The sequence below is a fragment of the Dromiciops gliroides genome, chromosome 6, assembly GCF_019393635.1.
Source record: "Dromiciops gliroides isolate mDroGli1 chromosome 6, mDroGli1.pri, whole genome shotgun sequence".
Taxonomy (NCBI): domain Eukaryota; kingdom Metazoa; phylum Chordata; class Mammalia; order Microbiotheria; family Microbiotheriidae; genus Dromiciops; species Dromiciops gliroides.
In genome coordinates, this window is record NC_057866.1 from 238,287,219 (window position 1) to 238,313,988 (window position 26,770).

Below are 26,770 nucleotides of genomic sequence, written 5' to 3' on the forward strand. Positions count from 1 at the left end.
GTGTCTGATGTCACATTTGAACTCAAGTCCTCCTGAATACAGGGCCGGTGCTTTATCCACTGCACCACCTAGCTGCCCCTCATTTCTTTATCCCAGTAAATACTGTATATGGTGTAATTTAAGTGGGTCCTTACTACAGCAAGGCAACCTTTTTACCCCTTCCTAATAGATTCACTATCTCATACACCACAGTGGCTTTTACATACCTTTTCATCCCTTCTCGGACATGCCACTGCTCCTCTTCTACTTTCAGCTGAAAACCTCACCTCCTATTTCATGAAAAAATCCCTAACCCTAATTTCTCGCTGTCTGCAATGGATGCCTCCACTTCCTTTCCTCTCACTTTTTTTTTTTTAAGTGAGGCAATTGGGGTTAAGTGACTTGCCCAGGGTCACACAGCTAGTAAGTGTTAAGTGTCTGAGGTCGGATTTGAACTCAGGTCCTCCTGACTCCAGGGCCGGTGCTCTATCCACTGCGCCACCTAGCTGCCCCACCTCTCACTCTTCTTAACTCTTTGTTGCCTGACTTCTGACCTCATTCAAGCAAAGCCATTTCCTCCAAAGTTACTAATGATTTCTTAATTGCTGAATTCAGTGACATTTTCTCTATCTTCTTTCTTCTTTCCCGTAGTATCCTGGTTCTTCTATCTTGCTGATCCCTATGGCTAGATCTTCATCCAACTCATAACAAGCAGCTAGCTGTGGTTAGCCCCCAAGACTGTCTTAGACCCTTTTCTCTTCTTCTTATCTGTGGTTTCACTTGGTCATCTCATGAGCTGCCTTGGACTCAGTCATCATCTCTATGCAGATGATTCTCACTAGGGGAATATGATAACTGTCTTTAAGTGCTTGAATGGCTATCCACGCGGATTTGTTCTGTCTTAGTCCCAGGGGGTACATTATTAACAATGAAATAATGGATTTGGGCTGGAGCTGCCTCTGGAGGTAGGGGATTCCCCGAATTGGCAGTCTTCTGCCTAGGCTAGCTTGCCTCTTAGTGGGTATGTTGTAGTGGGGATCCTTCTTCAGGGCTGTGGCTTCTGAGGTCCTTTCCAATTCTGAAATTTTGTGATGCTTTGAAACTATTTGAGAATTGTTTTTGTCAGAATAGTCATCACAAAAATAAGTCTGCAGTCAAAGTGGGTGTGGATGTGATGTATGTGCTCTTGTGGTCCTGAAGAATTTACTAATGAAGTATATTTGTTAGTGCCAAACACATACACTAACTCATTAGTGACTAGTTGACTAGATTCAGGTCCCTGGGGCTTTGTTTATACTGTGGATTTCTTTAACAAGTTCATTTTTTCATAGATATTACAAAGATATACTTAACTTCTCCTCCCCCATCCAGTATGAAATGTCCCAAATTTAGCATTTTTCCAGGTCCTGATTATAGTAATGATATTTGACTTCATTTTCGTTCTGTACTAGAATATGGATAAGAAGTCATTTTGTACTGGGCAGGGGAAAACGGAATGCTGCGGTTGTATTTGGACCATAGACAGGTTCTCCAGAAAATATACTTTAGTCATATGCCCACCATAAAAGAATATTTAAAAGATCTGTGACCTTAGGCAAGTTACTTAACCTCTCACTTTCCTCAGCTGTACAGTGGGATGGTCCCTTCTAGAAAATCTCCAAGTTTCCTTCCAGCTCTGGTAGTCGATCATTCTATGAATACAAGTAGATTACCCAGAGAGGGCTATGACATTCTTTGGTTTTCTAAGTATGATTTGCAGGTTTTGCTCACAAGGAATATGTAAACATAGCCATAGTACGATTAAGAAGATTAATATTTAAGTCATCTATGCCTTTTTGGAAAAATAAATGAAAACTGAGCTTGTTCAAAGAATAAATGACTTAATAGAAAATAGATACATAAAAAAAAGCAGACTTAAAATGCTAAATAATGAAGCCATTATTCAATGAAACCATTGAATTCAATTCAGCAAGGATTTACTGAACACCAACTGTATATAGGATGGTTGTACGGTTCACTGATATTTTATAGTATTTTTAGCATTTAAATGAATGACTTGCTTTATATTATTCTATATTAACCTTCCCTATAATAAGATTCCCCAGCCCAAAATATTTTTAATATTTATTTTTTAACAAGTAAAAGTCCACCTTATCACCCCCTTCTCCCACCCTCATTGAGAAAGAAAGAGAAACAGAAGCCCCATTGAGACCTTCACCTCTCTTTCAAGGGTAGGTAGCTTATCGGTCATTGCCATGATCAGAATTACTCAGCCTTTCAAAGTCGTCCTTACAGTATTGTTATTATTGTATGGATTGTTTTCCAGGTTCTGCTGACTTCATCCTATTAGTTCCTACAAGTCTTAGCAGGTTTCTCTAAAACTATCCCTTCCATCATTTATTACAGAACAATAATATTCTGTCACATTTATACACCATAACCTGTTCAGCCATTCTCCAGTTGTTGGACACTCCCTTGGTTTTCTATTCTTTGCTGCTGCAGAAAGAGCTGTAAATATTTTTCTCCATCATTAGAGTTTGTTTTGTTTAGGACTAATCCTTTCCATAACCTACTCTCCCTTTTAATTCTCCTTCTCTTTTCTCCCCATCTCCCCCTCCTCTGTTGAATGAAATATATCTCTGTTCCGATATCTGTGCGTGTGTAGATGTATTCCTCCCTCCTTTAACCAGTTCATATGAAGTCCAAGTGTCAACTTCTATCCCCCACCTCTTCCTCCTTGTTAATATAGATTTATATTTGCATACCCCAGTTATGTCAGATAATTTCCCTTAACCTTCCTCTCTTTTTTCTCTCTCCCTCCCTTTCTACTATTTTCCCTTTCAACACAACATGGTTCCATTGATTGATTGATTGATAATAAACATTTTTATTTATAATTTTGAGTTTCAAATTCTGTCCCTCCCCTTCTATTTTTTTAAATTTTTTTGGGGGGGGGGAGGGCAATGGGGGTTAAGTGACTTGCCCAGGGTCACACAGCTAGTAAGTTTCAAGTGTCTGAGGCCAGATTTGAACTCAGGTACTCCTGAATCCAGGGCCGGTGCTTTATCCACTGTGCCATCTAGCTGCCCCCCCTTCTATTATTTTTTAAGATCATTAAGACATATTAGAACCACTCCCAGGTTTTGTTGTCTAATTAGATTTCTTCTGTGACCCCTGATGATAGGTTTCAGAGGGAACACATGCATCATCTCATATTAGAACGTGTTTTATTTTATTTCATTCGTTATGATCATTCATGTTGGCGTTTTTACTGTTTCTCTTGACTCCTGTGTTTGCACTCAAAGTTTCTTCTTGGCCCCGGTCTTTTCATTAGGAATGAAGGCTTAGAAGTCCTCTATTTCATAGAGGATCCATTCCTGCCCCCCCGCCCCCCCGGCCATTTTACTGGGAAATTTATCATTGGTTGTTAGCCTATTTCTTTTGTCTTCTCGAATATTATATTACATGGTCTGTACCCCTTTATAGTGGTGTCTGTTAATCAATTTTATGTAATTCTGACTATGGCTCCTTGGTACTTAATTCTTTCTTTCTGTGTGCTTGTAGTATTTTTTTCTTTGACATGAAAGCTCTGGGTTTTGGCTATAATGTTCCTGTGAATTTTCATTTGGTGATTTCTTTCAGGAGATAATGAGTGGATTCTTAGTAAATTACACTTTGGGATCTGGTTGTAAGAGATCTAGGCAGTTTTCTTTTATAATTTCTTTGAAATATGATGTTTAGACTTTTTTTTTTTGGTTGTGACCTTCAGGTAATCCAGTGATCCTTAAATTATCTTTCCTCAATCACTTTTACAAGCCAGCTATTTTTGCAATGAGATACCTTATATTTTCTATTTTGTCAGACTTTTGACTTTGTTTTAATATTTCTTTGTTGCCTTATGGAGTCATTGGCTTCTATTTACTCCATTCTAATTTCCTAATTTTGTTGCTTGGGCAAGGTTTTGTACCCTTTGTAACAAACCACTTTCTTTTCAGTTCTTTCTCCATTTCTTTTCTAATTCTTTCCTCTAGTGCTCTCATTCATTTAAAAAAAAATTAAAATTCTTTTGCTTAAACTCTTGCTTCATCTCTTCCCAAAATTCCAGTTGAATTTGTGTCCAAGTTGTGTTGTAGGTTTGTTTGGGTGTTTTTTGAGGCTTTGCTTGTAGATATTTTGGAGTCATTGTGTCCTTTTGTGTTTGTTTCTTGAGCACTGCTGTCCCATAATAGCTTTTTAGTGAAGGATTCTTTTTTTTTTTTTGCTTATTTTTCCAGCCTATTTTCTGACTTTGGACTTTATATTAGCACTTTTGGTGGGATTGTCTGAGCTTCTGGTCCTGTTGCTGCTTTCTTGGGGGTCCCAGCTACAAAGTTGCTGCTCTCTTCTGAACTTGTATACTGACACAACCAAGAGCCCATGACCTGTTTTTTATCCTGGAATGTTTCCCCTAGTCCCCTCCTCAATCCATCCTACTTTGATAACCTGGAACTGGAAAATGCACCCTCCAAAAGTTTAGGCTCATCTGTGCCAGGTCTAAAATATCTCCTTGTCCTGCTTCATAGCCTGTACTCTCCCTGTGCTGAGCTTACCCGAGTTGGAAAAAATGACTCACTGTGACTTCTGTTTTCTTTGATTTGCCTAACAGGATTCAAGCTGATACACACACACACACTTTTTTTTTTCTTTTTCTTTTTTTTGGCGGGGCAATGGGGGTTAAGTGACTTGCCCAGGGTCACACAGCTAGTAAGTGTCAAGTGTCTGAGGCTGGATTTGAACTTAGGTGCTCCTGAATCCAGGGCTGGTGCTTTATCCACTGTGCCACCTAGCTGCCTCAAGCTGATATATTTTCTATATCTCTTCAGAGGAGGTGTAAGGAAGGAGGAAGAGCTCACTGTATTTCTTCCTTTTACCATCTTGGCTCTTCCATTTAAAAATATTTTTTATTAGCCTATCCTTTTTTAGACTGCATAAACTATGACATTAAAAAACCAATCAAACAAAAACCCAGAATCAAAATTGATTTAATGATTTATTAATGTTATTCAGGAGTTTCCTATCACTGCCTACACACTCTTTCCTCTTCACTCTATCCTCCACGTTGCTAAGTAATCTTCCAAAGACAGCACTCTGATCATGTCACTCCTGTGACCATATTGGACGAAATATAAGCTGAAATATAAATATAAGTTCCTTCCTCGCTTCTCTTTCACTGCCCCTCCCAGTTGCCTCTTCTTGCTCTCTCCTGACCCATCTTTGTCCCCCATCCTCTCTCTTCTACTCTCTCCTACCTTTTTCCTCTCTCTGCCTTTGCTACTCACCTTTCTCTATCTACATGCCCCCTCCTGCTGCTCTGCCCCATTCCTTATCCTCTCCCTCTAATCCTTCTGTAGATAGATATCATGTGTGCTACTATATACCATTTTAACTAAACTTTAAACAAGATAAATGAGATACACATATAAAATGATAGCTTTATAGAGCGTATCTGTGCATCTTATTTTTCTCAATATATATTTGAGAAAAAATAAATAAAAAGCAATGAGTGTATGCTATTTACAAGTCTAGAAATTGCCTAAATAAAGCAGATATAAACCAGCTAAGGATTCTGCTTGTTGTGTTTCTTTAAGACTTCCTTCTTGCCTTCGCTAAGCATGAACATTATCCTTTATACACACTGTCATGGTAATTAACAATCAATAATCCTATTAGAGATACTGACTTGAATGGAGAAAGTTAAACAGAAGTTATTTATTTTTCTAATTTTTTTCAGAAACAAGGATTGGTATCACATGTGTGTATATATGTGTATCTGCTCTCCACTCACACATATACAGAAGTGAGAGTACAGACAATCTTTTCTTGTCTGAACTATTGCTGTGCATTAGATTTCTAAATAATCCTTCCTTCAGGTCTCCTCTTCTCTCTCAACTCCAATCCATCCTCTACTCAGTTGGCAAAGTGATTTTTCTAAAGTTCAGTTCGAACAATGTTACACATACTCCTCCTTTCACTAGCTAAACTCCACTGGCTACCTGTTGTCATTAGGAACGGACATAAAATCCTTTAGCATTCACTCCCATAACAATGAAGCATTTCCCACTTTTCTAGGCTCCTGCCTAGAGCCAGTGAAGCAGTAAAAGGGAAGTAGCGGGGCAGCTAGGTGGCGCAGTGGATAGAGCACCGGCCCTGGATTCAGGAGTACCTGAGTTCAAATCCGGCCTCAGACACTTAACACTTACTAGCTGTGTGACCCTGGGCAAGTCATTTAACCCCAATTGCCTCACTAAAAAAAAAAAAATTAAAAATAAAAAAAAGTGAAGTAGCACTGGATCTGAAGTCAGGAAGAACTGTATTCAAATCCCACTTCGATGCTCAATAGCCATGTGACCCTAGGCAAGTCACTTAATTTTTGTCTGCTTCCATTTACTCACCTGTAAGATGGAAATAATAACACCTATCTCCCAGGGTTATTGTGAGGATCAAATGGTATATTTGTAAAGCACTTTGCAAATCTTCAAGTGTTATATAAACCTTAGCTACTATCATCATCTTCATCAACAACAACATTTTAAAATTCCATTTATCTAAAGTTAGTTAGCCTGGAAAAAGTCCAATTTAAATGAATCTCCTAGGGGGCGGCTAGGTGGCGCAGTGGATAAGCACCGGCCCTGGATTCAGGAGTACCTGAGTTCAAATCCGGCCTCAGACACTTGACAATTACTAGCTGTGTGACCCTGGGCAAGTCACTTAACCCCCATTGCCCCGCCAAAAAAACCCCCAAAAAACAAAAACAAAATGAATCTCCTTAAAATAGAGACCAGTGTTTCATTTTTTTTAAAGTGGTGGGTAAAAGTTGTATTGGGATTTTATCTTTAAAAAAATAAACAATTATTAGAATGTTATGAATAAATTTTAAATTCTTAAAATTGTCAAAATTTAAGTTAAAATTACAACTGTTCTTAGAATGAATTAAGAACTTGGCTAATTCTTAAAACAAAAATGAATCATGCATTGATTTTTAATGCAATTTTTCTGACAAAATTGTAAGATAGTGTAGTATAATTCATCTTGACTATTACAACATTGTTGTAAATGTAACAGAAGCTTCATCTGTTTAGCCAAGGGTCTTGTTTAAACCTTTGGTATTAAAAAAACATTCTCAGAAACACTTACAGTCAGCAGCCAACCCCATGATATAAATTGAGAGGCCAGGACTTATCCTGGAGTGGTTTGCCGATTCATTCTCTAGCTCATTTGAAAGATGAGGAAATGGAGGTAAACAGGGTTAAGTGACTTGCCCAGGATCATATAGCTAGTAAATGTCTAAGTCCAGATTTGAACTCAGGAAAAGGAGTCTCCCTGACTCCGGGCCCACACTCTATCCACTGTGCCACCCAGCTGCCCCAACACTATGGAGATAGTGTTATATAAAGATCAAGTAAGAGATAGACTCTACCCTCAAGGAGCTTATAGTGAAACGATAGACTGACATATTCACAAATACCTGTGCTATGTGACCGAATATGAAAAATACCATCTGAATCGGGCCTGGGAGGGAGGAAGGGTTTTCAATAGATTGGGAAGATGACAAGATCCTTTCCCAACCATGAGGGGACAGCATGAGCAAACACAGGGCATAAACAGGTTATAATAAGTATATCCAGTTTGTCAGGGTTGGTTGGAGTCAGATTGAGTTGTGTTATTTTATAGATACTCTGGAATTACAGTGGTTGAGTAGAGAAGTGAAATTATATGAGTAGAGAAGGAATAGAATGGGGGAAGAAAGAACGCTTGGGAGACATAAGGGTACGGGAGCGTAAGGGCATGAAGTGTGAATGCAAGGGACTTTTACTAGGGTAGGAGATGTAGTGAAGCAGGACTTAGCAACTGTTTGGAAGCAGAGATATTAATTAAAGGGAAACATCAAAGATAATGCCGAAGTTTCCAGCTTATATGACTCAGGTGATGCTGTCACGAATAAAGATAAGCAGAATGAAGGGGGAGGGAGATTTGAAGGAAAGATGATTAGTTCTGTTTTGGACATGCTGACTTTGAGATTCTGGTGGAAGATCTCTGTGGAGAAACACCCAGTAAGAAGTTAGAAAGGCAGAAGGGACCAGAGCTTTGGAGAGAAAGCTAAGGATGGATTTCAGAATTACCTGAATAGATGATGACATTGCCATGAGACATATTGTGAAGAGAGTAAAGGACTGTGGATCCAGTCTTGGAGGAGATAGCCACATTTAATGGGCAAAAGAAGATATAAATAGCTAGTTAAGGAGACACTTATGTGAAATAATGTAAATTTATCAGGGGCATAAAAAGAACAGGTTTTGCCTTTTTCTCCAGTAGCATTCAGCTGTTTTTGGGCAGAATCAAGGAGGAGGCAAAGGATTAACATTAAGCAGAGTTAGAGATTAATAAAGTGGGAAAGGCAGAACATCCTGATGAGGACAAGTAATGGCACTGAGGAAAAGCAGTGAGAAAGGGTGGTCTTTTCTCATGAGTATGGAAGACTGACAGGATGATGTTAACAGTTGATGTTCTCCGGGCACCTTAAAGTTTGTACAACCCTTTCAGTGCATTTGGAGTAGAAGAGCATGCAGCCTGTTTGTTGTGATTCGTAACTATTACACACCTAATTCACTTCAGCCATCTCCCCCATCTTATGCCTGAGAAGGCAATTTTTTTGAATCCCTGTGAAAGACTTTCCATTTTGAAAATAACAACTCACACGAAGCTTTTTATAGGAATTTTCTCCCCAAATACGATGTAAAACATGGAGTATAAGAATAAAATGTGGTTGTGGAAGGGAGAACAAAAGACAAATTTTGTCTATTTCATCATTCTCCCCCACCTCCCACAAAGTGGATGCTAATTAATGCAGACTTGTTTTCATTTTATGATTTGTGTGCAGTCTGGAGAAGTTCTGGCCTTTCTTTTGAATAGCTGCAAATGGTTTCCTTGAGATCATTGCCCAAGAACACGGAACAACTAGGTAGAGAGAGAAGCCAGAAATCCAGGATAGATTGATTACCAGGCTAAGGTAATCTGAGAGGAAGTGTGTACCTGAGGTAGATCTGAGAGGAAAAACCATATATATTCTCAACAGAAGCGGGGGCGGGGTGGGAGGAAAATCAGGTCCAAAGAGAGAAGAGATAAAACATGGTCAAGATCTAGGAAAAAGAGAAACAGAGAGATTGGCTCCTGGCGTAGTTGGGAAGGGCTGAAACAAGGAACTTGAAAGTATTGGGATTTGAGAGGGGAGAGAGACAGAGGAAGACAGAGACAGAGACACAGAGAGAGAGAGAGAGGAGAGAGGAGAGAAAAGAATTAAGTGAGAGATGGAAAAGACTATCTTGATTCAGGGTATGCTGAAAAGTAGAAACATCTGAGATGTACTTTCTTCTTACTCAGCCATTAACAACCTTTTCTCAGTCACCAGTGGGCTTCCCCCACATTGCCCTGACACAAGGATTCTCCAGTAACATCTACAACAAAGCAAAAATTCTAGCAGATTGTATTGTGCAGTAAGCCATCCATAAATAAAGAGCAATCATTCAGATAGCTTATCCCTTTAGGTTTTATTTATACTGTCAATTTATACAATGTGGAGAGATTACATCTTATTATATTATACTTACCAAATAAGTAGACATTTCCTATGTCCCTGTTACACCTCCTATTTCATACATAATACTATTTGTTTGAAAAATCTTTCAGATGAATTTATTTCCCTTACATATACAAGCAGCAGTTTCGTGAAATGTTAAAATATTTTTCTAGGTCTTAATAACTATCTAATATGATATTCGTGGCTTTGTTGTGGACTCCCTTTAATTGGTAGTTATTTATGAACCACTTGTCATCAAATAGACGTTTTCTTCTGAGTCAGGAAAAGTTCTGCCAGCATTCTATTAGCTTACTTGTTAAAATAAGACCCATGTTCATATAGTTGTGCTCATATAATTGAGAGGCAGAGCTTAAGACCTTAAAGATGATTTCCTATTTCTTCCATTTTTTTCCTCTCTGATTTGGCTATACATTTCTTTATGCTCTTTCCTTTTTTAAAAAAAAAAATCTGCTGAAGTGGACAGAAACAGAAAGATGTGAAATAAACATATTTACCTTTCTTGGATTTTAAACATGAGCAAGAACTTGTCCATTCTGATTCTAAAGTCATGGAATTATTGTATATTGGCAAATTCTCAAATGATCTCCTGAAAGCCTTGTCACTGATAGCATGGAGCCATTCACATAACTAGAAAAACTTTGCCCTGTTTTTCTTCACAGTTGTTATTGTCCTTTAGCTGTGCTGAAAATTTTCTTTCTGGTTTTCTGAGTAGCAGTTGTTATAACATCTTAGAATAATACCAACTTGATGTTTTCTTTAGTGGTATGTACACAGAACTCCTGATTAACCCAACTTTCACTTAAAATCCCTGCTGTTGTCAAGAAGCCAATGGAGTCTTTAATTATTAGTAAACGTGTCCATGGGGACATATAACCCATTAAAGGAGCAGAAGCCTTTATACAGGTCCTTCCACACATGCTAGCACTAAGCTCACATGTCAGGCAATGTGATAATTGTTTCTTATTTAATATTGACCATGTATAATCTTAGAGTTTACACATTCTAGGAGTGTACATTTTGCTTCTTTAAATAAAAAAGAAACCCAACAAACATATTATTGGTGCCTTCTTTTTAATGTCAATCGTTTCTTTTCTCTTTTTTGTTTTATTTTTACTTTCTTTTGAATTTTATTTTTGTTTTCAGTTCCCAATTCTCTCCCTCCTTCAAGCCTTTCCTCCATCCATTGAGAAGGCAAGAAATACAAAGCCCATTACAAACATGAAGTGATGCTAAACATATTTCCATATTAGCCATGTTCTTGGGGGGGTTGTGCGTAAGAAAAATAAAGAAAAAAAAATGCTTCAGTCTATACCATGAGTCCATCAGTTTTCAAATATATGTAAAAATAAGAGCCATTCCCAATTGATAAATGTTCATAGAATATGAGCAGGCAATTCTTTATACTGATTCTCAAATCCATGGGAGATGATGATATCAGCAAGTGAAGTAGTAAAAAAGAAAGAAAAAAGGAAGGGAAGGAAGGGAGGGAGGAAGAAAGGAAGGAAAGAGGGAAAAAGAGAAGGAAGGAAGATAGGAAAGGAGGCAGGGAGGGAGGGAGGAAGGAAGGAAAAGAAAAAGGAAGAAGAAAAAGAGGAACCAGAACACCTATGGTTAGAGGGTGTGATCTAGAAGAGGATCTAGCAAAAGAGTAATCGGATATATAGGAAGAGAACCAGGAGAGAGTGGCGTACCAAAAATTTGAAGGAGGAGAGCATGATTAGCAGTGTTAAAGGCTCCAGAGAGGTCAAGGAAGGTCATTGCATTTGGCGCCTAACAGATCATCAGTAATTGTGGAGGGGGCAGGTTTTGGTGGGATGATATATGGTCTGAAGCCAAATTGTAAAGGGTTAAGAAAAGAATTAGAAGAAAGCAGAGGCACTGACTAAAGATGACCTCAAGTTTAGTCCCAAAGAGCAGAAAGATTGTAGGACGATCACTAGTGGGAATCAAAGGGCCAAGTGGGGTGTTGTTAGGATGGCGAAAATGTGGACATGTTTGCAAACAATAGGGAACGAGCCAGTAGATGGGGAGAGATTACAATTAAGTGAAAGTGGCATATCAGCTCCCATGAATTCAACAAGTGGAAGATGGAGGAAATCTGTTGGAGGAGATAGGATGGAATGTAACAAGCAGAGGGGTTAGCCTTGGTAAGGAATAAGGTCATTTCAGCATGTGACATAGGGGTGAAGGAGGAAATAGTGGCACAAGGATAGAAGAGGAGAAAGGCAGCTAGGTAGTACAGTGGATAGAGCACCGGCCCTGGAGTCAGGAATACCTGAGTTCAAACCCGGCCTCAGACACTTAACACTTTCTAGCTATGTGACCCTGGGCAAGTCACTTAACCCCACTTGCCTCACTAAAAAAAAAAAAAAAGGATAGAAGATGAGGAAGAGAAGAGAAAAGGAAGCTCACAATGAATGGCCTGTTTTTATTTTGTTTTCTATAAAATACGAAGAATGGTTCTCACCTGAGAGAGTAGGAGAGAGAGCATGGAAGATTTGAAGGGGAATGAAAAGATTTGGAAGAGCAGCTGTAGAGGGGTCAATAGTGAATTACTAATAGAGGTCATATAATAGGGGTTGCCTAAATTGTAAAGCTTGTATAAACAAAAGTTGAGAACTATCTTTACATGTAACGGAAAAAATAAAATACCTCATACATTTAAAAAATAAATAAATAATAGGGGTTGCCTAGCACCAGTGAGGGACCAGTTGAGGTTGTGAAAAAAAAAAAATTGTAGTGGACTCAGAATGGTTGCCTGATTTTCTCCATCTTCATTCAGAAATACATGTGTAGGAGTTAAGGTGGCCAATGGTGGGAGTGATACAAGACTGAGATTTGGAGGAGGGTGTAGCTGGCATCCACAGACAGTTGACTGACAGTGAGGTTTGTGTGGTGGGGACACGTCCAACAAGATAAGAGAAAAGAGAGCTGAGTTAACTAATACTCAGCTCTCTTCACTCCAGGATTTTTCCAATATGACAAATCATTTCATCTGCTTGTTATATATTTAAAATACACCATTTTATTACTACATTAAAATTTATCAGTTTTACATGGAAAAATATGAATAGAATTAAGAGTAGAAGTCATACATGGGCAAGAAATTTTCACACCATTGAAAATACAAGGAGAATGAACAAAAATATGAGACCAGAGAGGTAGCATGGTGTCGTAAAAAGTCAGCATTGGAGTCAAGAACTCGACTTCAGGTTTTGCTTCTGAACATATATGACTCTGTGATCCTGGGTAAATCACTTAACCTCAAAGTGACCAGACAAATCTTTGACTACAAATTGAAAAAGAAATATCTTTCTGCATTGGTATAAGGGAATTTCCTCCTTAGGAATGTCTAATAAAGAACAGAGATAGAGAGAGGACAAACTTTGATCCCTTCATTTGTGAATAGAAGGGGATTGTCACACTGCTAGAACTCACTCATCAGGGCTCTAGGGAGATAGGAAGAATCCTGGTGGGGATGCCTCTTCATCAACAAAATTGTTCAAATCTGGAAAGGGCACTATCTTACAAAAATAAAACATATATATATATAAATTATGCGTTTTAAAATGTGCCAAATTATCTTCTCTTGCCTTTTCTAACAGCTCACCATTTATCTCCCACCACTGATACATGAAGTTAGTTTGTGGGGTGTTCTTTTTTTCCTCTAAATATGACAAATGGAATTAAAAAGATGAGCTGGAGTAAGACCTCTGACACATTGGCTAGGAAAATCTGGCCAGTCCCTTAAATTTCCAGTGCTCTTAGGAACTCTCTAAGACCATGAGTTTGCAGAAAAGGTGCCTACCTGCACTGGGAGACAGTTTCCTCCCCAGGGAGCACCCTATGCCAATGAAGTTGGGTCTAGTTTTTATCCTTGTGCATTTAATTTTTGTTTTTTTGTTTTTGGGGGGGTTTTTGCAGGGCAATGGGGGTTAAGTGACTTGCCCAGGGTCACCCAGCTAGTAAGTGTCAAGTGTCTGAGGTCAGATTTGAACTCAGGTCCTCTTGAATCCAGGACCAGTGCTTTATCCACTGCGCCACCTAGCTGCCCCGTGCATTTAATTTTGAATCTCTAATGACTTTGTGTTTTATCCTGGAGCCATTTGGGAACTACTTGAGATTCTTCACCAAGAGAGTGACGCTATAAACAGATGTCTAATAGGAAGCATGTTTTGGCAGCAAGAGAATGTATTAGAAAGGGTAGAAAACTGGAAGGAAAGGGACCCTTTAGGAGGTCATTACCATGATCCAGGCAAGAGTTGATAAGGGTCTGAACTAGAGTTATGACTTATGTGAATGCCAAGGAGGAATTGAACAGGAAATATATTGTAGAGGGACAATCTACCAGGCTTTGAAATTGATTTGGGGTGGAGGTGGGGGTGGATGAGGAAAAATGAAGGGTTGAAGATAATGCAGAAATTTCAAACTTGGTAAATGGAAGGATGGTGATACCTTGAAAAGAAATGAAGAGGTTATTATTGTTAAGTCATTTAGTCGTGGCTGACTCTTTGTGACCCCATTTTTATGGGGTTTTCTTGGCAAAGATACTGGAGTCCTTTGCCATTTCCTTCTCCAAGATCTCCATTCTACAGTTAAGAAAACTGAAGCAAAAAGAGGTTAAGTAACTTGCCAAGTCTTACACAGCTAGTAAGTATGTGAGACTGGATTTGAACTCAGGTCCTTACTTCGGGTCCAGCACTGTGCCACCCAGCTGCCCCAATGGGGAGGTTAGGAAACCATTAATCTCTATAGTTTTTAAACTAATTTCTGTAGTCATTGTTATTGTTTAGAGAGCTGCCATATGTGTTATAATAAGTAAGGTCATTTGTTTGGCTTTGTAGGTTGAGAGTAAGCACAACTTAGAGAGTGAACATTTTCCCCAGTTTTTGAACCAGGAAGATGTAGGGTTGCTCCTCACAGTTATTCCCAGATTTCTTTGTGTAATGCCAGAGGATTTAATTGCTGGATATGGATGGTATGTGATACAGGGAATTGTAATAAGCAGGACTGAAACAAACCCAAACCACTGTACTCACTTTAATTAAGACACTCTACATCCAATTTAATCTGTGCTCTTAGAGTTGAAAGGTTTGTTGCTTGTAGAAGAAACAGACCTTCTGAAGTTGCAGATATTTTTGATATTTGGCCTTGGTTGCACCTGTTCCAATTCTTCATGGCCCACATGCCAACATTCTCAGCCATTTGAGAAATGATGATGGTTTCATCAGACCGATTCAACTTTTAGTCAAAGAAATGGGAAGAAAAAAGAAAATCTTGGATTCCACTCAATAAATTACACAACCTCCCCCCAAAACCCCTAAATACTTTGCTTCCAATCTACTATTTGGCCACCGTAAACCCTGCCCATTTCTGCTGTGTGTCATTTCATACTTGTATCATGAATCATATGCTGCTGCATATGCTTTTCCACATAATGAACTAGACAAATAAAATGTTCCAACTCTACTTTAGCCTGCCATCTGTTTGCGATGTCCGCAGGAAAGAGAAGTCGCCTCTTCTCCCATTCCCCTGCCTTTTTTAAACATCAAAGTGCTCAGACATTATGGAGTAAAAAATTCCAGTATGTATAAGAATGTCCTCCATGCTTTTGAAAACATATTCTTTGGCATGTTAGGTTGCAAAATTTATCTATGAAAAGGATCAGAAACTTACTATGGATTAGCCCTGGTATTTACGTATGACTACATTTGCTTCAGTGTTACGTTTTAATAGCTTTTTCCAGTTGTGCTAGTTATTTTCATACCCTAGATAAGTGTAACTTTGTCATTGGTAGAAACTGCCTTCTTCCTAATGGATAGGACACAGAAACAGAGAGTCAAGAAGTTGTTTTCATGTGTATACCCTTCGATCCAGCAATACCACTGCTAGGTTTATATCCTAGACATCCCAAAAAAGACCTATTTGATTTTGTTTTTTAGTTTGTTTTTTTGTGGGCCAATAAGGGGTTAAGTGACTTGCCCAGGGTCACACAGCTAGTAAGTGTCAAGTGTCTGAGGCTGGATTTGAACTCTGGTCCTCCTGAATCCAGGGCTGGTGCTTTATCCACTGCGCCACCTAGCTGCCCCCTAAAAAGACCTATTTTTACAAAAAATATTTATAGCAGCTCTTTTTGTGGTGGCTAAGAATTGGAAACCAAAGGAATGCCCATCAATTGGGGAATGGCTAAAGAAGCTGTGGTATATGATGGTGATGGAATATTATTGTGCTATAAGAAATGACAAGCAGGATGATTTCAGAAAGGCCTGGTAAGACTTGTATGAAGTGTTGTATGGTGAAGTGAGCAGAAACAGGAGAGCATTGTGCACAGTGACAGCAATATTGTTTGCTGAAGAATTGTAAATGACTTAACTATTCTCAGCAATAGCATGATCCAAGACAATCCCAAAGGACAAATGATGAAGCATACTATCCACTCCAAAGAAAGAACTGATATTGATTAAATAGACTGAAGCATGCTGTTTTTCATTTTCATTTTTTTCTTTTATTCAAGTTTTCTTATACAAAATGACTAACCTGGTAATATTTTACATAATTGCACATGTACAACTATGTCTGATTGCTTACTGCCTCAGGGAAAGGGGAGGGGAGGGAGGGACAGAAGGAGGGGTAGAATTTGGAACTCAAAACTTTCAATAAAAAATGTTTATTACTCTTTTTTTAAAAAAGAAGTTGTTCAGTAGTGACTGACTTTGTGATGCCATTTCTTTCTCTAGCTCATTTTACAGATGAGGAAACTGAGGCAAATGACTTGCCCAGGGTTACACAGATAGTAAGTGTCTGAGACTGGATTTGAATTCACAGAGATGAGTCTTCCTGACCCCAGGCCCAGCACTCTATCCACTGTGCCATGTCGCTGCCCAAAGTCAAGAAGAGTTGAGTTCAAATTCTGACCTAGACATTTATTAGCTGCATGATTCTGGGCAAATCATTTTACCCTATTGTGTCCCACTTCCCTCATCTCTAATATTAGAAGGTTAGATCTGTTAGCTTCTAGAGTCCTTTACATAGAGTTTAAATCTGTGGTGCCTTGGTGTCTATTTTATCTTGGACTCATTTGTACTTTTTTTTCTTTCTCTTTATGTTGTTATAATAATTGTGTATATTGCTTTCTTTTAAAACTTTATTTATCTTTATATTTTTGGTTTTTGTTTTTGGTGAGGCAGTTGGGGTTAAGTGACTTGCCCAAGGTCACACAGCTAATAAGTGTTAAGTGTCTGAGGCTGGATTTGAACTCAGGTCCTCCTGACTCCAGGACCAGTGCTCTATCCACTATGCCACCTAGCTGCCCCTTATCATTTATTTGTTTGTTTGTTTTTTTGTTTATTTATTTATGCGGAGCAATGGGGGTTAAGTGACTTGCCCGGGGTCACACAGCTAGTAAGTGTCAAGTGTCTGAGGCCATATTTGAACTCAGGTACTCCTGAATCTGGGGCTGGTGCTTTATCCACTGTGCCACCTAGCTGCCCCTGTTATTAATTTTTGTTGTTGTTGTTGTTGTTTGTTTATTTATTTATTTTGCCAGGCAATGTGGGTTAAGTGACTTGCCCAGGGTCACACAGCTAGTAAGTGTTAAGTGTCTGAGGCTGGATTTGAACTCAGGTCCTCCTGAATCCAGGGCTGGTGCTTTATCCACTGCTCTATCTAGCTGCCCCCTATTATTAATTTTTAATGTTCTTTTCTTTTTAAATTTTGAGCTCCAAATTTTCTCCCTCCAACTCCTCCCCAACCCACTGAGAAGGCAAGCAATATTGATATCATATGTGAAATCATGCAAAACGTATTTCCATATTAGCCATATTGAAAAAAGAAAGAAAGAAAGAAAAGTTGTGAGAAAATTATACTTCTGTTTGCACTTAGAGGTCATCAGTTCTCTCTGGAGGTTGATAGCATTTTTTAATCATGAGTCCTTTGAAATTGTCTTAGATCATTGTCTTGATCAGAGCATCTAGGTCTTTCACAGTTGATCATTACTACATTTTCTTCTGTTCATTCTTTTGACTTAATTTTATTGTTTCTTGATGTCTTATGTAGTCATTAGCTTCCACTTTTCCAATTCTAATTTTTCAGGAGTCATTTTCTGCAGTGAACTGCTGTACCTCTTTTTCCATTTGGCCAATCCAGCCTTTTAAGTTCTTTTCTTTTTCTTTTTTTCTTGGTAATATTTTCTTTTATTTTCCAAGTATTTGTAAAGATTGTTTTCAACATTTATTTTTGTAAGGTTTTGAGTTTTTAAATTTTCCCCCTCTTGTCCTTCCTCCACATTCCCCAAGAGAGCAAGCAATCAGATATAAGTTTTACATATACAATCATGTTATCCGTATGTCCATAATAGTTATGTTGTAAAAGAAGAATCAGAACAAAAGGGGAAAACCACAAGAAAGAAAACATAACAACAAATGAAGTGAAAATAGTATACTTTGATCTGCATTCAGACTCCATAGTTCTTTTTTCTGGATGTGGAGAACATTTTCCATCAATATTTTGGAACTGCCTTGGATCATTGTATTGCTTAGAAGAGCTAAGTCTTTCATAGTTGATAATCACACAGTGCTGTTGTTACTGTGTACAACGTTCTCCTGGCTCTGCTCACTTCACTCAGCATCAGTTCATTTAAGTCTTTCCAGGTTTCCCTGAAATCTGCCTGCTCATCATTTCTTATAGCACAATAGTATTCCATCACATTCATATACCACCACTTGTTCAGCCATTCCCCAATTGATGAGCAGCCCCTCAATTTCCAATTCTTTGCCACCACAAAAAGAACTGTTATAAGTACTTTTATACATATGGGTCCTTTTCCCTTTTATAATCTCTTTGGGATACAGTAGTGGTATTGCTGGGTCACAGGGTATGTACAGTTTTATAGCCCTTTGGGCATAGTTCTGAATTGCTCAAGGAGTTCTTTTCTTCAGTACATTTTTGTACCTCTTTTTCCATTTGGCCTATTCTGCTTCTATTTTTTTTTTTAGGAGTTCTGCTGTTTAGTGAATTCTTGTGGCCTCTTTTACTATTAGGCTAATTCTCTTTTTTAAAGTGGTATGCCTCTTTTACCAAGTTATTAATGCTATTTTCATAACTTTTTTGTATCATTCATTTCTTTTCCCAATTTTTCCTCTACTACTCTTATTCCTGGTTCTTTAATGCTTCCAGGAATTCTTGTTGGGCTTGTGTCCATATAGTAGTTTTCTTTGAGGCTATGCTTTTAGCTTTTCCACATTATTGCCTTCTTCTAAGTTTGCGTCTTGGTCTTCCCTGCCACCTTACTAGATTTTTATGATCAAGATATTTTTTCATGGTTGTTTTCTCATTTTTCTAACCTATTTCTTGACTTTGAACTTTATGATGAAGTTGGACTCTGCTCACTTGGAGTTGGGTCAGGCACTTTCCCAAGCTTTAGGCTTTTTCATGCTGCTCTTTTCAGAGTTGATTCTGGGGTTCTGTGGGTTTTTGGTGCTTCTGAGGTGGCGTGATTGATCCATGGAGAGGTGTGGTTACTACTCTCTTGTTCTGTGCTCTGTTCTTTACCCAACAAGGGTCCCTGTTTTCCCATAGCCACAAGTACTAGCACTCCTATTTTCCTGAAACTGAGACCAGGACCTCTGTTCTCTTCTGACCAACCACAAACTCTCCTCTCCACCCTGGAACTTCGACCCAGAACTGCATAAGGGCAATAGAACTACTGGTCAGTGCCAGCTATACCCAGTGCCAGGAAAGGTTCCTCTGTAATCTCTTTTTTTTTTCTCTGTAATCTCTTTCTGACCAGTTGTCTGCTGCCCCTCTCCCCCCCCCGCCCCCTACCAGCCCTCTTACCATTTCTTAGCTGAGAGTTCCCAAAACTGCTGCTGCTCCTGACAATGTTGCTTCAGACAGGCCTCCACCCTGGTGTCTCAGACCTCACTGCCAACCTCTGAAGTTTTCTTAGGCCAGAAAAAGACCTCACCCCAACCTTTTGTTGGCTCTGCCACTCCAGAATTTGATTTGAAGTGTCATTTTAAAGTTGTTTGGAATAGAATGTTGAGAGAATTCAGCCGAGTTGCTGCATCTAATCCACCATCTTGGCTCTGCCCTTTATCTCACCTTATCTGTGTATCTTGTTTTATTTTCTGCGAACTTTATATCAGTTCATGTAGAGCTTCCCATGCTTCTGTTTATATCCTCATCACCATTTCTTACCGTACAGTAATATTCACGAGCCACAGTTCATTTAGCCATTTCCCCAATTGATGGGCATCTATTTTGTTTTCAGGTCTTTGTTACCACAAAAAGTATTGCTAAAAATATTTTGTGTATAGTTGATTCTTTTAATACACACACATACACACACAAACACAAGTAATTGATTGAAAATAAGCCTTTAGGCCTGTTGTTATTGGTGTTTTCTTGGTCACTTTTTTCTGGCAATATATTAGCCCCTTGATTTTATCTAAGTCTTCTTTGGGAATTCTCTCCTCTTTCAAATATCTTCACCATCCATAAAACTATATTGCTTCCAAAACAGACCTCCTCTGTGTATTCTTAGTCTAGATAACTCTTCTATCTTTGTTTTCCTTTGCAACAGTTCTGCTTCCTCATGAGGGACTGAGATTTTAGAGTTTATAGTTATTACTAGAGAAATGAATTTATTAGAGAACTATATGGGTCTTTTCTCTTTGTTTTTTTTCCAGTTGTTTATTGATCTTCCAGTTTTATCTTTAAAGGTCCTTGGGGTTAGCTGGTTTAGTTAACATTGATCCCCATGCTAGAGGAATATTCTGAAATTCACACTGAAGAAGTGAAACCAAACTTTATGCATATGGGAAACAACTATAAGTTTCTGGTATGTTTGCTCCCAGGATGTAGGTATTTTTTTCCCCCAGACCATTATACTATCAATACGACAAAAAATTATTGCAAGAATAAACTGAGCATAATTTAATCCCTTTTTGATAATTTCCAATGATCACAATCATGATGTCATCGTGGATCTGTTTGATTTCAACATCTATTTATTATGTGCACAGTGCACTGTGTTAACTGCTAGGCATGCACATGTGAAAAGCAATATAGTCTCTGCCCTTAAGGAATTCTTAATCATTATGAAATTAATATATGTACACAAATAATTATAATACAAGTTAGAAATAAGTCCTTGCATGCAGAGTAGAAAGAACACTGTATTTAGGAGGAAAGACTTTAGTCCTCTTCCCATAAAATATTAACTGTGTTACTTGGGCAAAATCACTTAACTGCTAACTGCCACAGTTACCACTCATCTGTAAAACTAGAATATCAACTTATCTGCTTGAAGAAAGAGCAGTGAACCATAGGATCTCTGAGGCCTTTCTGGTTCCAAAATCTGTGATTCTGTGCTTCTGAGTTTCTTTTAATTGAAGCCATCTACCACACACTTGAGACTGTAGTGCTATCTTCTTCTTCTTTTTTTTTTTAGTGAGGCAATTGGGATTAAATGACTTGCCCAGGGTCACACAGCTAGTAAGTGTTAAGTGTCTGAGGCTGGATTTGAACCCAGGTACTCCTGACTCCAGGGCTGGTGCTCTATCCACTGCGCCACCTAGCTGCCCCAGTAGTGCTATCTTCTAATTAGTGGATAATATTTAAAGTGGGGCAGGATGCTAAATTAATGCAGTCTTCTTGATTGGGAGATTTTTTAATTTTTAAAAAACATTAAATTTAAATTAGTTTTATTTTTTTTTATTGAAAAGGAGAATCAACCAGGTTAGTTTACTTACTTTACTTTACATGAGTCTTTTTTTGTGGTAGTAAATCATTATTCATGCATGAAACTCTAGTTATCTAAATAAAATCATGAAAGATATTCTTCACAGTCATCTTGGTCTTCAGGAGGACTGTGAGGACCCAGGATGCTTCAAGTTTTCAGGAAGGAGCAGCAGAGTTGATTTTTCCAGCCATCAGTTATTACGTAGGAGATATTTCATCTGTAACTTGAATCAGTGGTATTTTACCATTTTTTTCTTCATTACCTAGGGTTCTAGGTCAGTGATTGATATATGGAAGCAAAGGTGTAATCTCTTACCTCTGCTTCCAGACCTATACTTAGGTATTTTTAAGTATTACAATAGGTGAATGGGGGCAAAGGAAGAAGAAAAGCAGTCAGGTTAGGAGGTGGGTGGAAAGAGAGTTGGTTTTTACCCTATGAGTGATTTTGCAAATTTACTGGGCCTGTTCCACCAGACAGAGACACTTTTTTATAGGCTTTGCTGAATTTTGAAAAATTCACAGAGTTCAGGGGCTCGCTCCTGTACACACTTGGCTATCAGATTATAAGGAGCTTTACATAAAAGAGAAAAAAAAGGTGCCATTTTGTTGCTGGACTGAATTTCAGACAATGCAACTCTCCTGAGCCAGTCTTAAGAATCTTTTTTAAAAAATATTTTTATTTAAAGTTTTAAATTACAAATTCTATCACTCCCTTTCTCCCTCCCCTCCTCCCTCCCTGAGGTAGTAAGCAATCAGGTATAGGTTATACATGTGAAATTATGTAAAACGTTTCTATATTAGTCATTTTTTTATGTCTTAACATTCTTAAAAACACAATAGGTTTGGCAAAAAGTTAGCATTCACACATAGACTTTCATTTAATACATCATATGTTGGAGTTAGGGGATGAATTAGGGGGATGTCTACCCCAAGTATGTGAAGACTTTCCCTGGTGGAATGGGAAAATGAAAACAATTCGTTCCAATGGCCGTGAAGGTGGCTGAAACAGGTTCTGTGGAGTGCTTAGAGCTTGGTCAGGCATTAAAGATGCCAAGGTCATCCATTGCATCCTGGGCCATTCTCAGTCATCTTGAATTTTGTCCTGCCACTGGACTTCAGTAACTCAGGAAGTCTCTTCCTGTGAGTGAGGCTGAAGACTTTGTGCCACTCTGCCCCACTTAAATCCAATTCAAGCTCAAGCCAAGACATCACTGGTGATATCATTGGTCCTCTTTGAAAGTGAAGGACAGACAGGGGCAGCTAGGTGGCGCAGCGGATAGAGCACCGGCCCTGGAGTCAGGAGGACCTAGGTTCAAATCAGGCCTCAGATACTTAACACTTACTAGATGTGTGACCCTGGGCAAGTCACTTAACCCCAATTGCCTCACTAAAAAAAAAAAAAAAAGAAAGTGAAGGACAGACAGGGGCAGCTAGGTGGCACAGCGGATAAAGCACCAGCCCTGGATTCAGGAGGACCTAAGTTCAAATTTGACCTCAGACACTTGACACATACTAGCTGTGTGACCCTGGGCAAGTCACTTAGCCCTAATTGTCCCGCAAAAAAAGAAAGAAAGAAAGAAATAAAATGAAGGACACACAAAAACATATTGGAACATCTTGCATGTATGAGATTGGCCAACAGACCATTACTGCAGGACAGATAGATCCTACAACAAATATATCAGATTCTCTACCCTACACAGATCTGTGTTGTTTTGTTTTTTTCTTTTTGGTAGGTATTGCGTAGAATACAGAACAAGATCTTCCTAATGGCATTTTCTTCACTTTTAATCCTTAGCTCCATCCACTGGAAGAATCTCAAACAATGTTACTCCATCTGGAGCAACTGCACCAAGCAGCCCAGCCCAGCCTCAGCTAAATGAACAAGACACTTTTGTGCAGAGGGCTGAACACATCCCAGCAGGGAAGCGCACTCCGATGTGTGCGCAGTGCAACCAGGTCATCAGGTCTGTATTCATTTTTATGAATGTCCTCTAACACATCTGTAATCGTTTGAGCTTCCTTACATCCTAATAGATAACAACTAGAATTATCTTGGTATGGCAGATCATGATGATGCTGACAAGTCCTGGACTACATGTCCATGTCAGGTACTATTTTACCAACTGGAAGAGAGATTCCACATTGGTAATGTCTGGGTGATGAAACTGGAAATAGGGATGGGGCCATGTTCTTGAATGTCAAGGAAGGCATTTGGATGTAACTTGACCTACGAGGGCACTTCAGCCTTTTTGTCGTGAGGACCTTATTGGAGGAATAAGGGGTTTTTTTTGGATAGAATTTATGGTTTCATTGGTTAATAAAATAAAATCGGTTTCCTGTTGAAGAAACTCCCTCCACCCATGCAGCTTGGCACCTGTTCTTCAACTTATCATCTCAGAGAGTTGCCTAGGGTCACTGAACAGCCGAGTGATTTGCCCAGGGGCGTATGGCTAGTATGTGTCAGAGATATAACTTAAACATAGTCCCTCCTTCCTCCAAGGCCAACTGTATATCCCTTGGGCCATGTCACCTTTCTCTGCTGTTGGATTTCAACACTATGCAGTGCTTTATTAGGCAGGAAAGAAAGGCAAGGAAATCAGTTTCTTCATTCATTTTGTGTGTGCACATGCAGGCTTTTCCAGAGGTCTTTGAGGATGATAGACTTTCTTTTTTTTTCTTTTCTTTTCTTTTTTTTTTTTTAGTGAGGCAATTGGGGTTAAGTGACTTGCCCAGGGTCACACAGCTAGTAAGTGTTAAGTGTCTGAGGCTGGATTTGAACTCAGGTACTCCTGACTCCAGGGCCGGTGCTCTATCCACTGCGCCATCTAGCTGCCCCTGATAGACTTTCTTTTTAAAAATTATTTATTTTATTTTTAATTTATTGGAATAAAACAAACATTTCTATAACATAGTATAATAACAATAACAATAATAATAAAAAATGATTGCACATGAAACTTCAAACAGACTTTCTTAGCTATACAATGTATAATGAAAACACAGGAGAATTAATTTTGCAGGTTTATTTCAATGTTTGAAAACTTGGAACAAAGATAAGGATATAAGAATTAGCAAATAATGTAAAGTTAAAAATTCTCTTCCCTATGTCTTTCATGTTAACACTGCTCTAGTTTTGCTCGACCTTGGAGAAAGACTATGTCTGCTTTGGCCCAAAGTCGCTAATCAGTTCCAGGATGAGAAGAGACTGCTAACTGGGGCAGGGGACAAGGGGAAGTCGAAGGAGAGGCATTTTAGACTGTTAACACGAGATAACAGCTTTCAAATTTTGTAACCACTTTAGGTTTTGTTTGTTTCTTTCTTTAGTTTGAAATGAGGATGTTAAAGAACTACTGGAGTATTGATTTCTTTCAGTAAAGGATGCCACAGACCAAGCAGGGTTTTCAGCCTTTTTACTTGTACATGTTGTGTTTTCTGCAGAATAAAATTACTTTTTCAGGGGCTCTTTATTTTAATGCCAGTGAGGCTTACCTGGGTTTTAGTGCTCAGTTACAAAAGACAGGGAGAAGAAACACCTGTTAAGGAGGAAACAGTATCACGTTGCCAGTGGTATTGTGTGTGTACGAACTAGTTCTTTGGAGAAAAAGTCATCTTAACTAGCTTCTACCTCACGGAGCTAATTTAGTAAGAAAGTAGGAAAAGTCATAGAAATTGCTTCCCATTGGCTTTGAAATTTAGGACTAGTCCAGAAGGTAATTTTCATGCAGGCATGATTAGTAAATCACTGATATTTAAGGATACGCCTGGCCTCCCCTTATTGCTCACTCATCATCTTACATTTTATCTTGCCTTGCATTAGCCCCCACTTTGCTATCAGTTGAGCATCAAAGCTTCATGTACTTGTGAGGGTTTTAGGAAGGGGGATTAGCTCTTGTCAGGATCACATAGCACTAATTAATAGACCACATTCACCTGGTCCTCATACCTTACTGCAGTTTGGGAAGATTATGGTAGGTTCAGAGTTCATAAGAACATAATTATGGTGCACAGCCCCCAGTGTCTGCATTTCTTAGAAAAAAGTACAAGTTGGCTCAATTGACATCCTCTTTCTTATACACCTTCTCTAAAGTCATAGCTATGGCATACCATAGTGTGGGTCAGGAGACTGGAAATGTTTACTGCTTTTGGTAATGCTTTCATTTATGCTGTTAATCATTAATACTTAATGGTGAAAAAAAATACTTAATCGTGATTTCAAAAACTTACAGATATCAGGTAGCAGAACAAAATTTCCTTTTCTAATGAAGCTGTAAAAATAAGGTTTTTGAGAACCTGAAAGGTACAATCACCCAAGTTTTGGTGCTAAACTAGTTGCCTCCTTAGGGTACACACTTGGGTTCCCCAAACCTGTCCCCCATTTTTTTTTGCATGTGATATTCTGTTAAAGAGAGTTTTTTTCCTTGCCATATTGAAAAGGTCTCTCCTGAGTTATACTGCCTAGAATGGACTTGCCACATAGCTGGTTTTTGGGTTTTATTTGTTCGGGGTTTTTTTGTTCATTTGGTTTTTATTTTGGTTGGAATTTTTTGTTTTGTTTTGTTTTTGCAGCATATAGGGATGTTTTGGAGGAGAACTCTATTGAGACTTTTAAAATCTGATTGTTACAGTATGATCATCCCTTCCTATCCCAAATTGGTGTCTAGATTCACTGTTGGCTTCAATTCCACAAATATTATTAAGTTAGAGGCATTGTGGTAAGTTTCAGGAATACTAAGTCTAAACTGAAATAAACTCTTCTGTAAGCTGATACGCTACTGTGGGGATGCATGGGTAGGCAATACAATATGCTTGCAATAAATAAATAAATAATAAAGTTATTTCAAGGAAAGTGTCATGTAGGTGACATACCCAAGTTGAACCTTGAAGGAAACAAGTAGGCTGAAAATGTTCCTGCAAACAATAGAGAACCCCTGCAGAGTTTTGAGCAGAGTAATAATGTGGTCAGAATTGTATTTTAAGAATATCATGTGGCAGCTATCTGGAAGACAGATTGAAAAGGGAGAGATTGCGGATATAAGGGAGAAAATCTAGTAAATTAAATTATTATATACTGAAATACATTTTGCTTACATCTGCAGAGTTGGATCCAAATGAAAAATTATTTCCTTGGCTGTAGAATTTAACTTCATTAAAATCTATCGAACATTATACACAGTTACTAGCAATATTCCAACTTTACTTCTTTATAGTTTTATGGGAGAAAAGAAAACTGGAGAGTCAGTAAACTTTGATTTCTTCTTATATATGTGCTATGCTTTTTGTTTTTTTAAACTGACCTCTGTTCCTATGCAGCTTACATGTATCTAGAGGACACCAGAGTAAAAAAAAATAATAATAATTAAGTCAATTCACAGTCATCTATTGCTTCTAAGTCCTAAGAAACCAATGCAGCTG

At 38.5% G+C, this 26,770-nt stretch overlaps 1 protein-coding gene across 6 annotated transcripts in view; it reads left to right on the forward strand.

Annotated features, from left to right (window-relative positions):
- The window catches only part of PDLIM5 (PDZ and LIM domain 5), a 214,671-nt gene that overhangs the window by 166,659 nt on the left and 21,242 nt on the right, over nt 1-26,770 (forward strand). For all 6 annotated transcript variants that reach the window (XM_043971436.1, XM_043971437.1, XM_043971438.1 and 3 more), the window contains one exon: nt 23,154-23,322. In XM_043971436.1, coding sequence (XP_043827371.1) covers nt 23,154-23,322 — 169 coding nt within the window. The remainder of the gene's footprint in view (nt 1-23,153; nt 23,323-26,770) is intronic.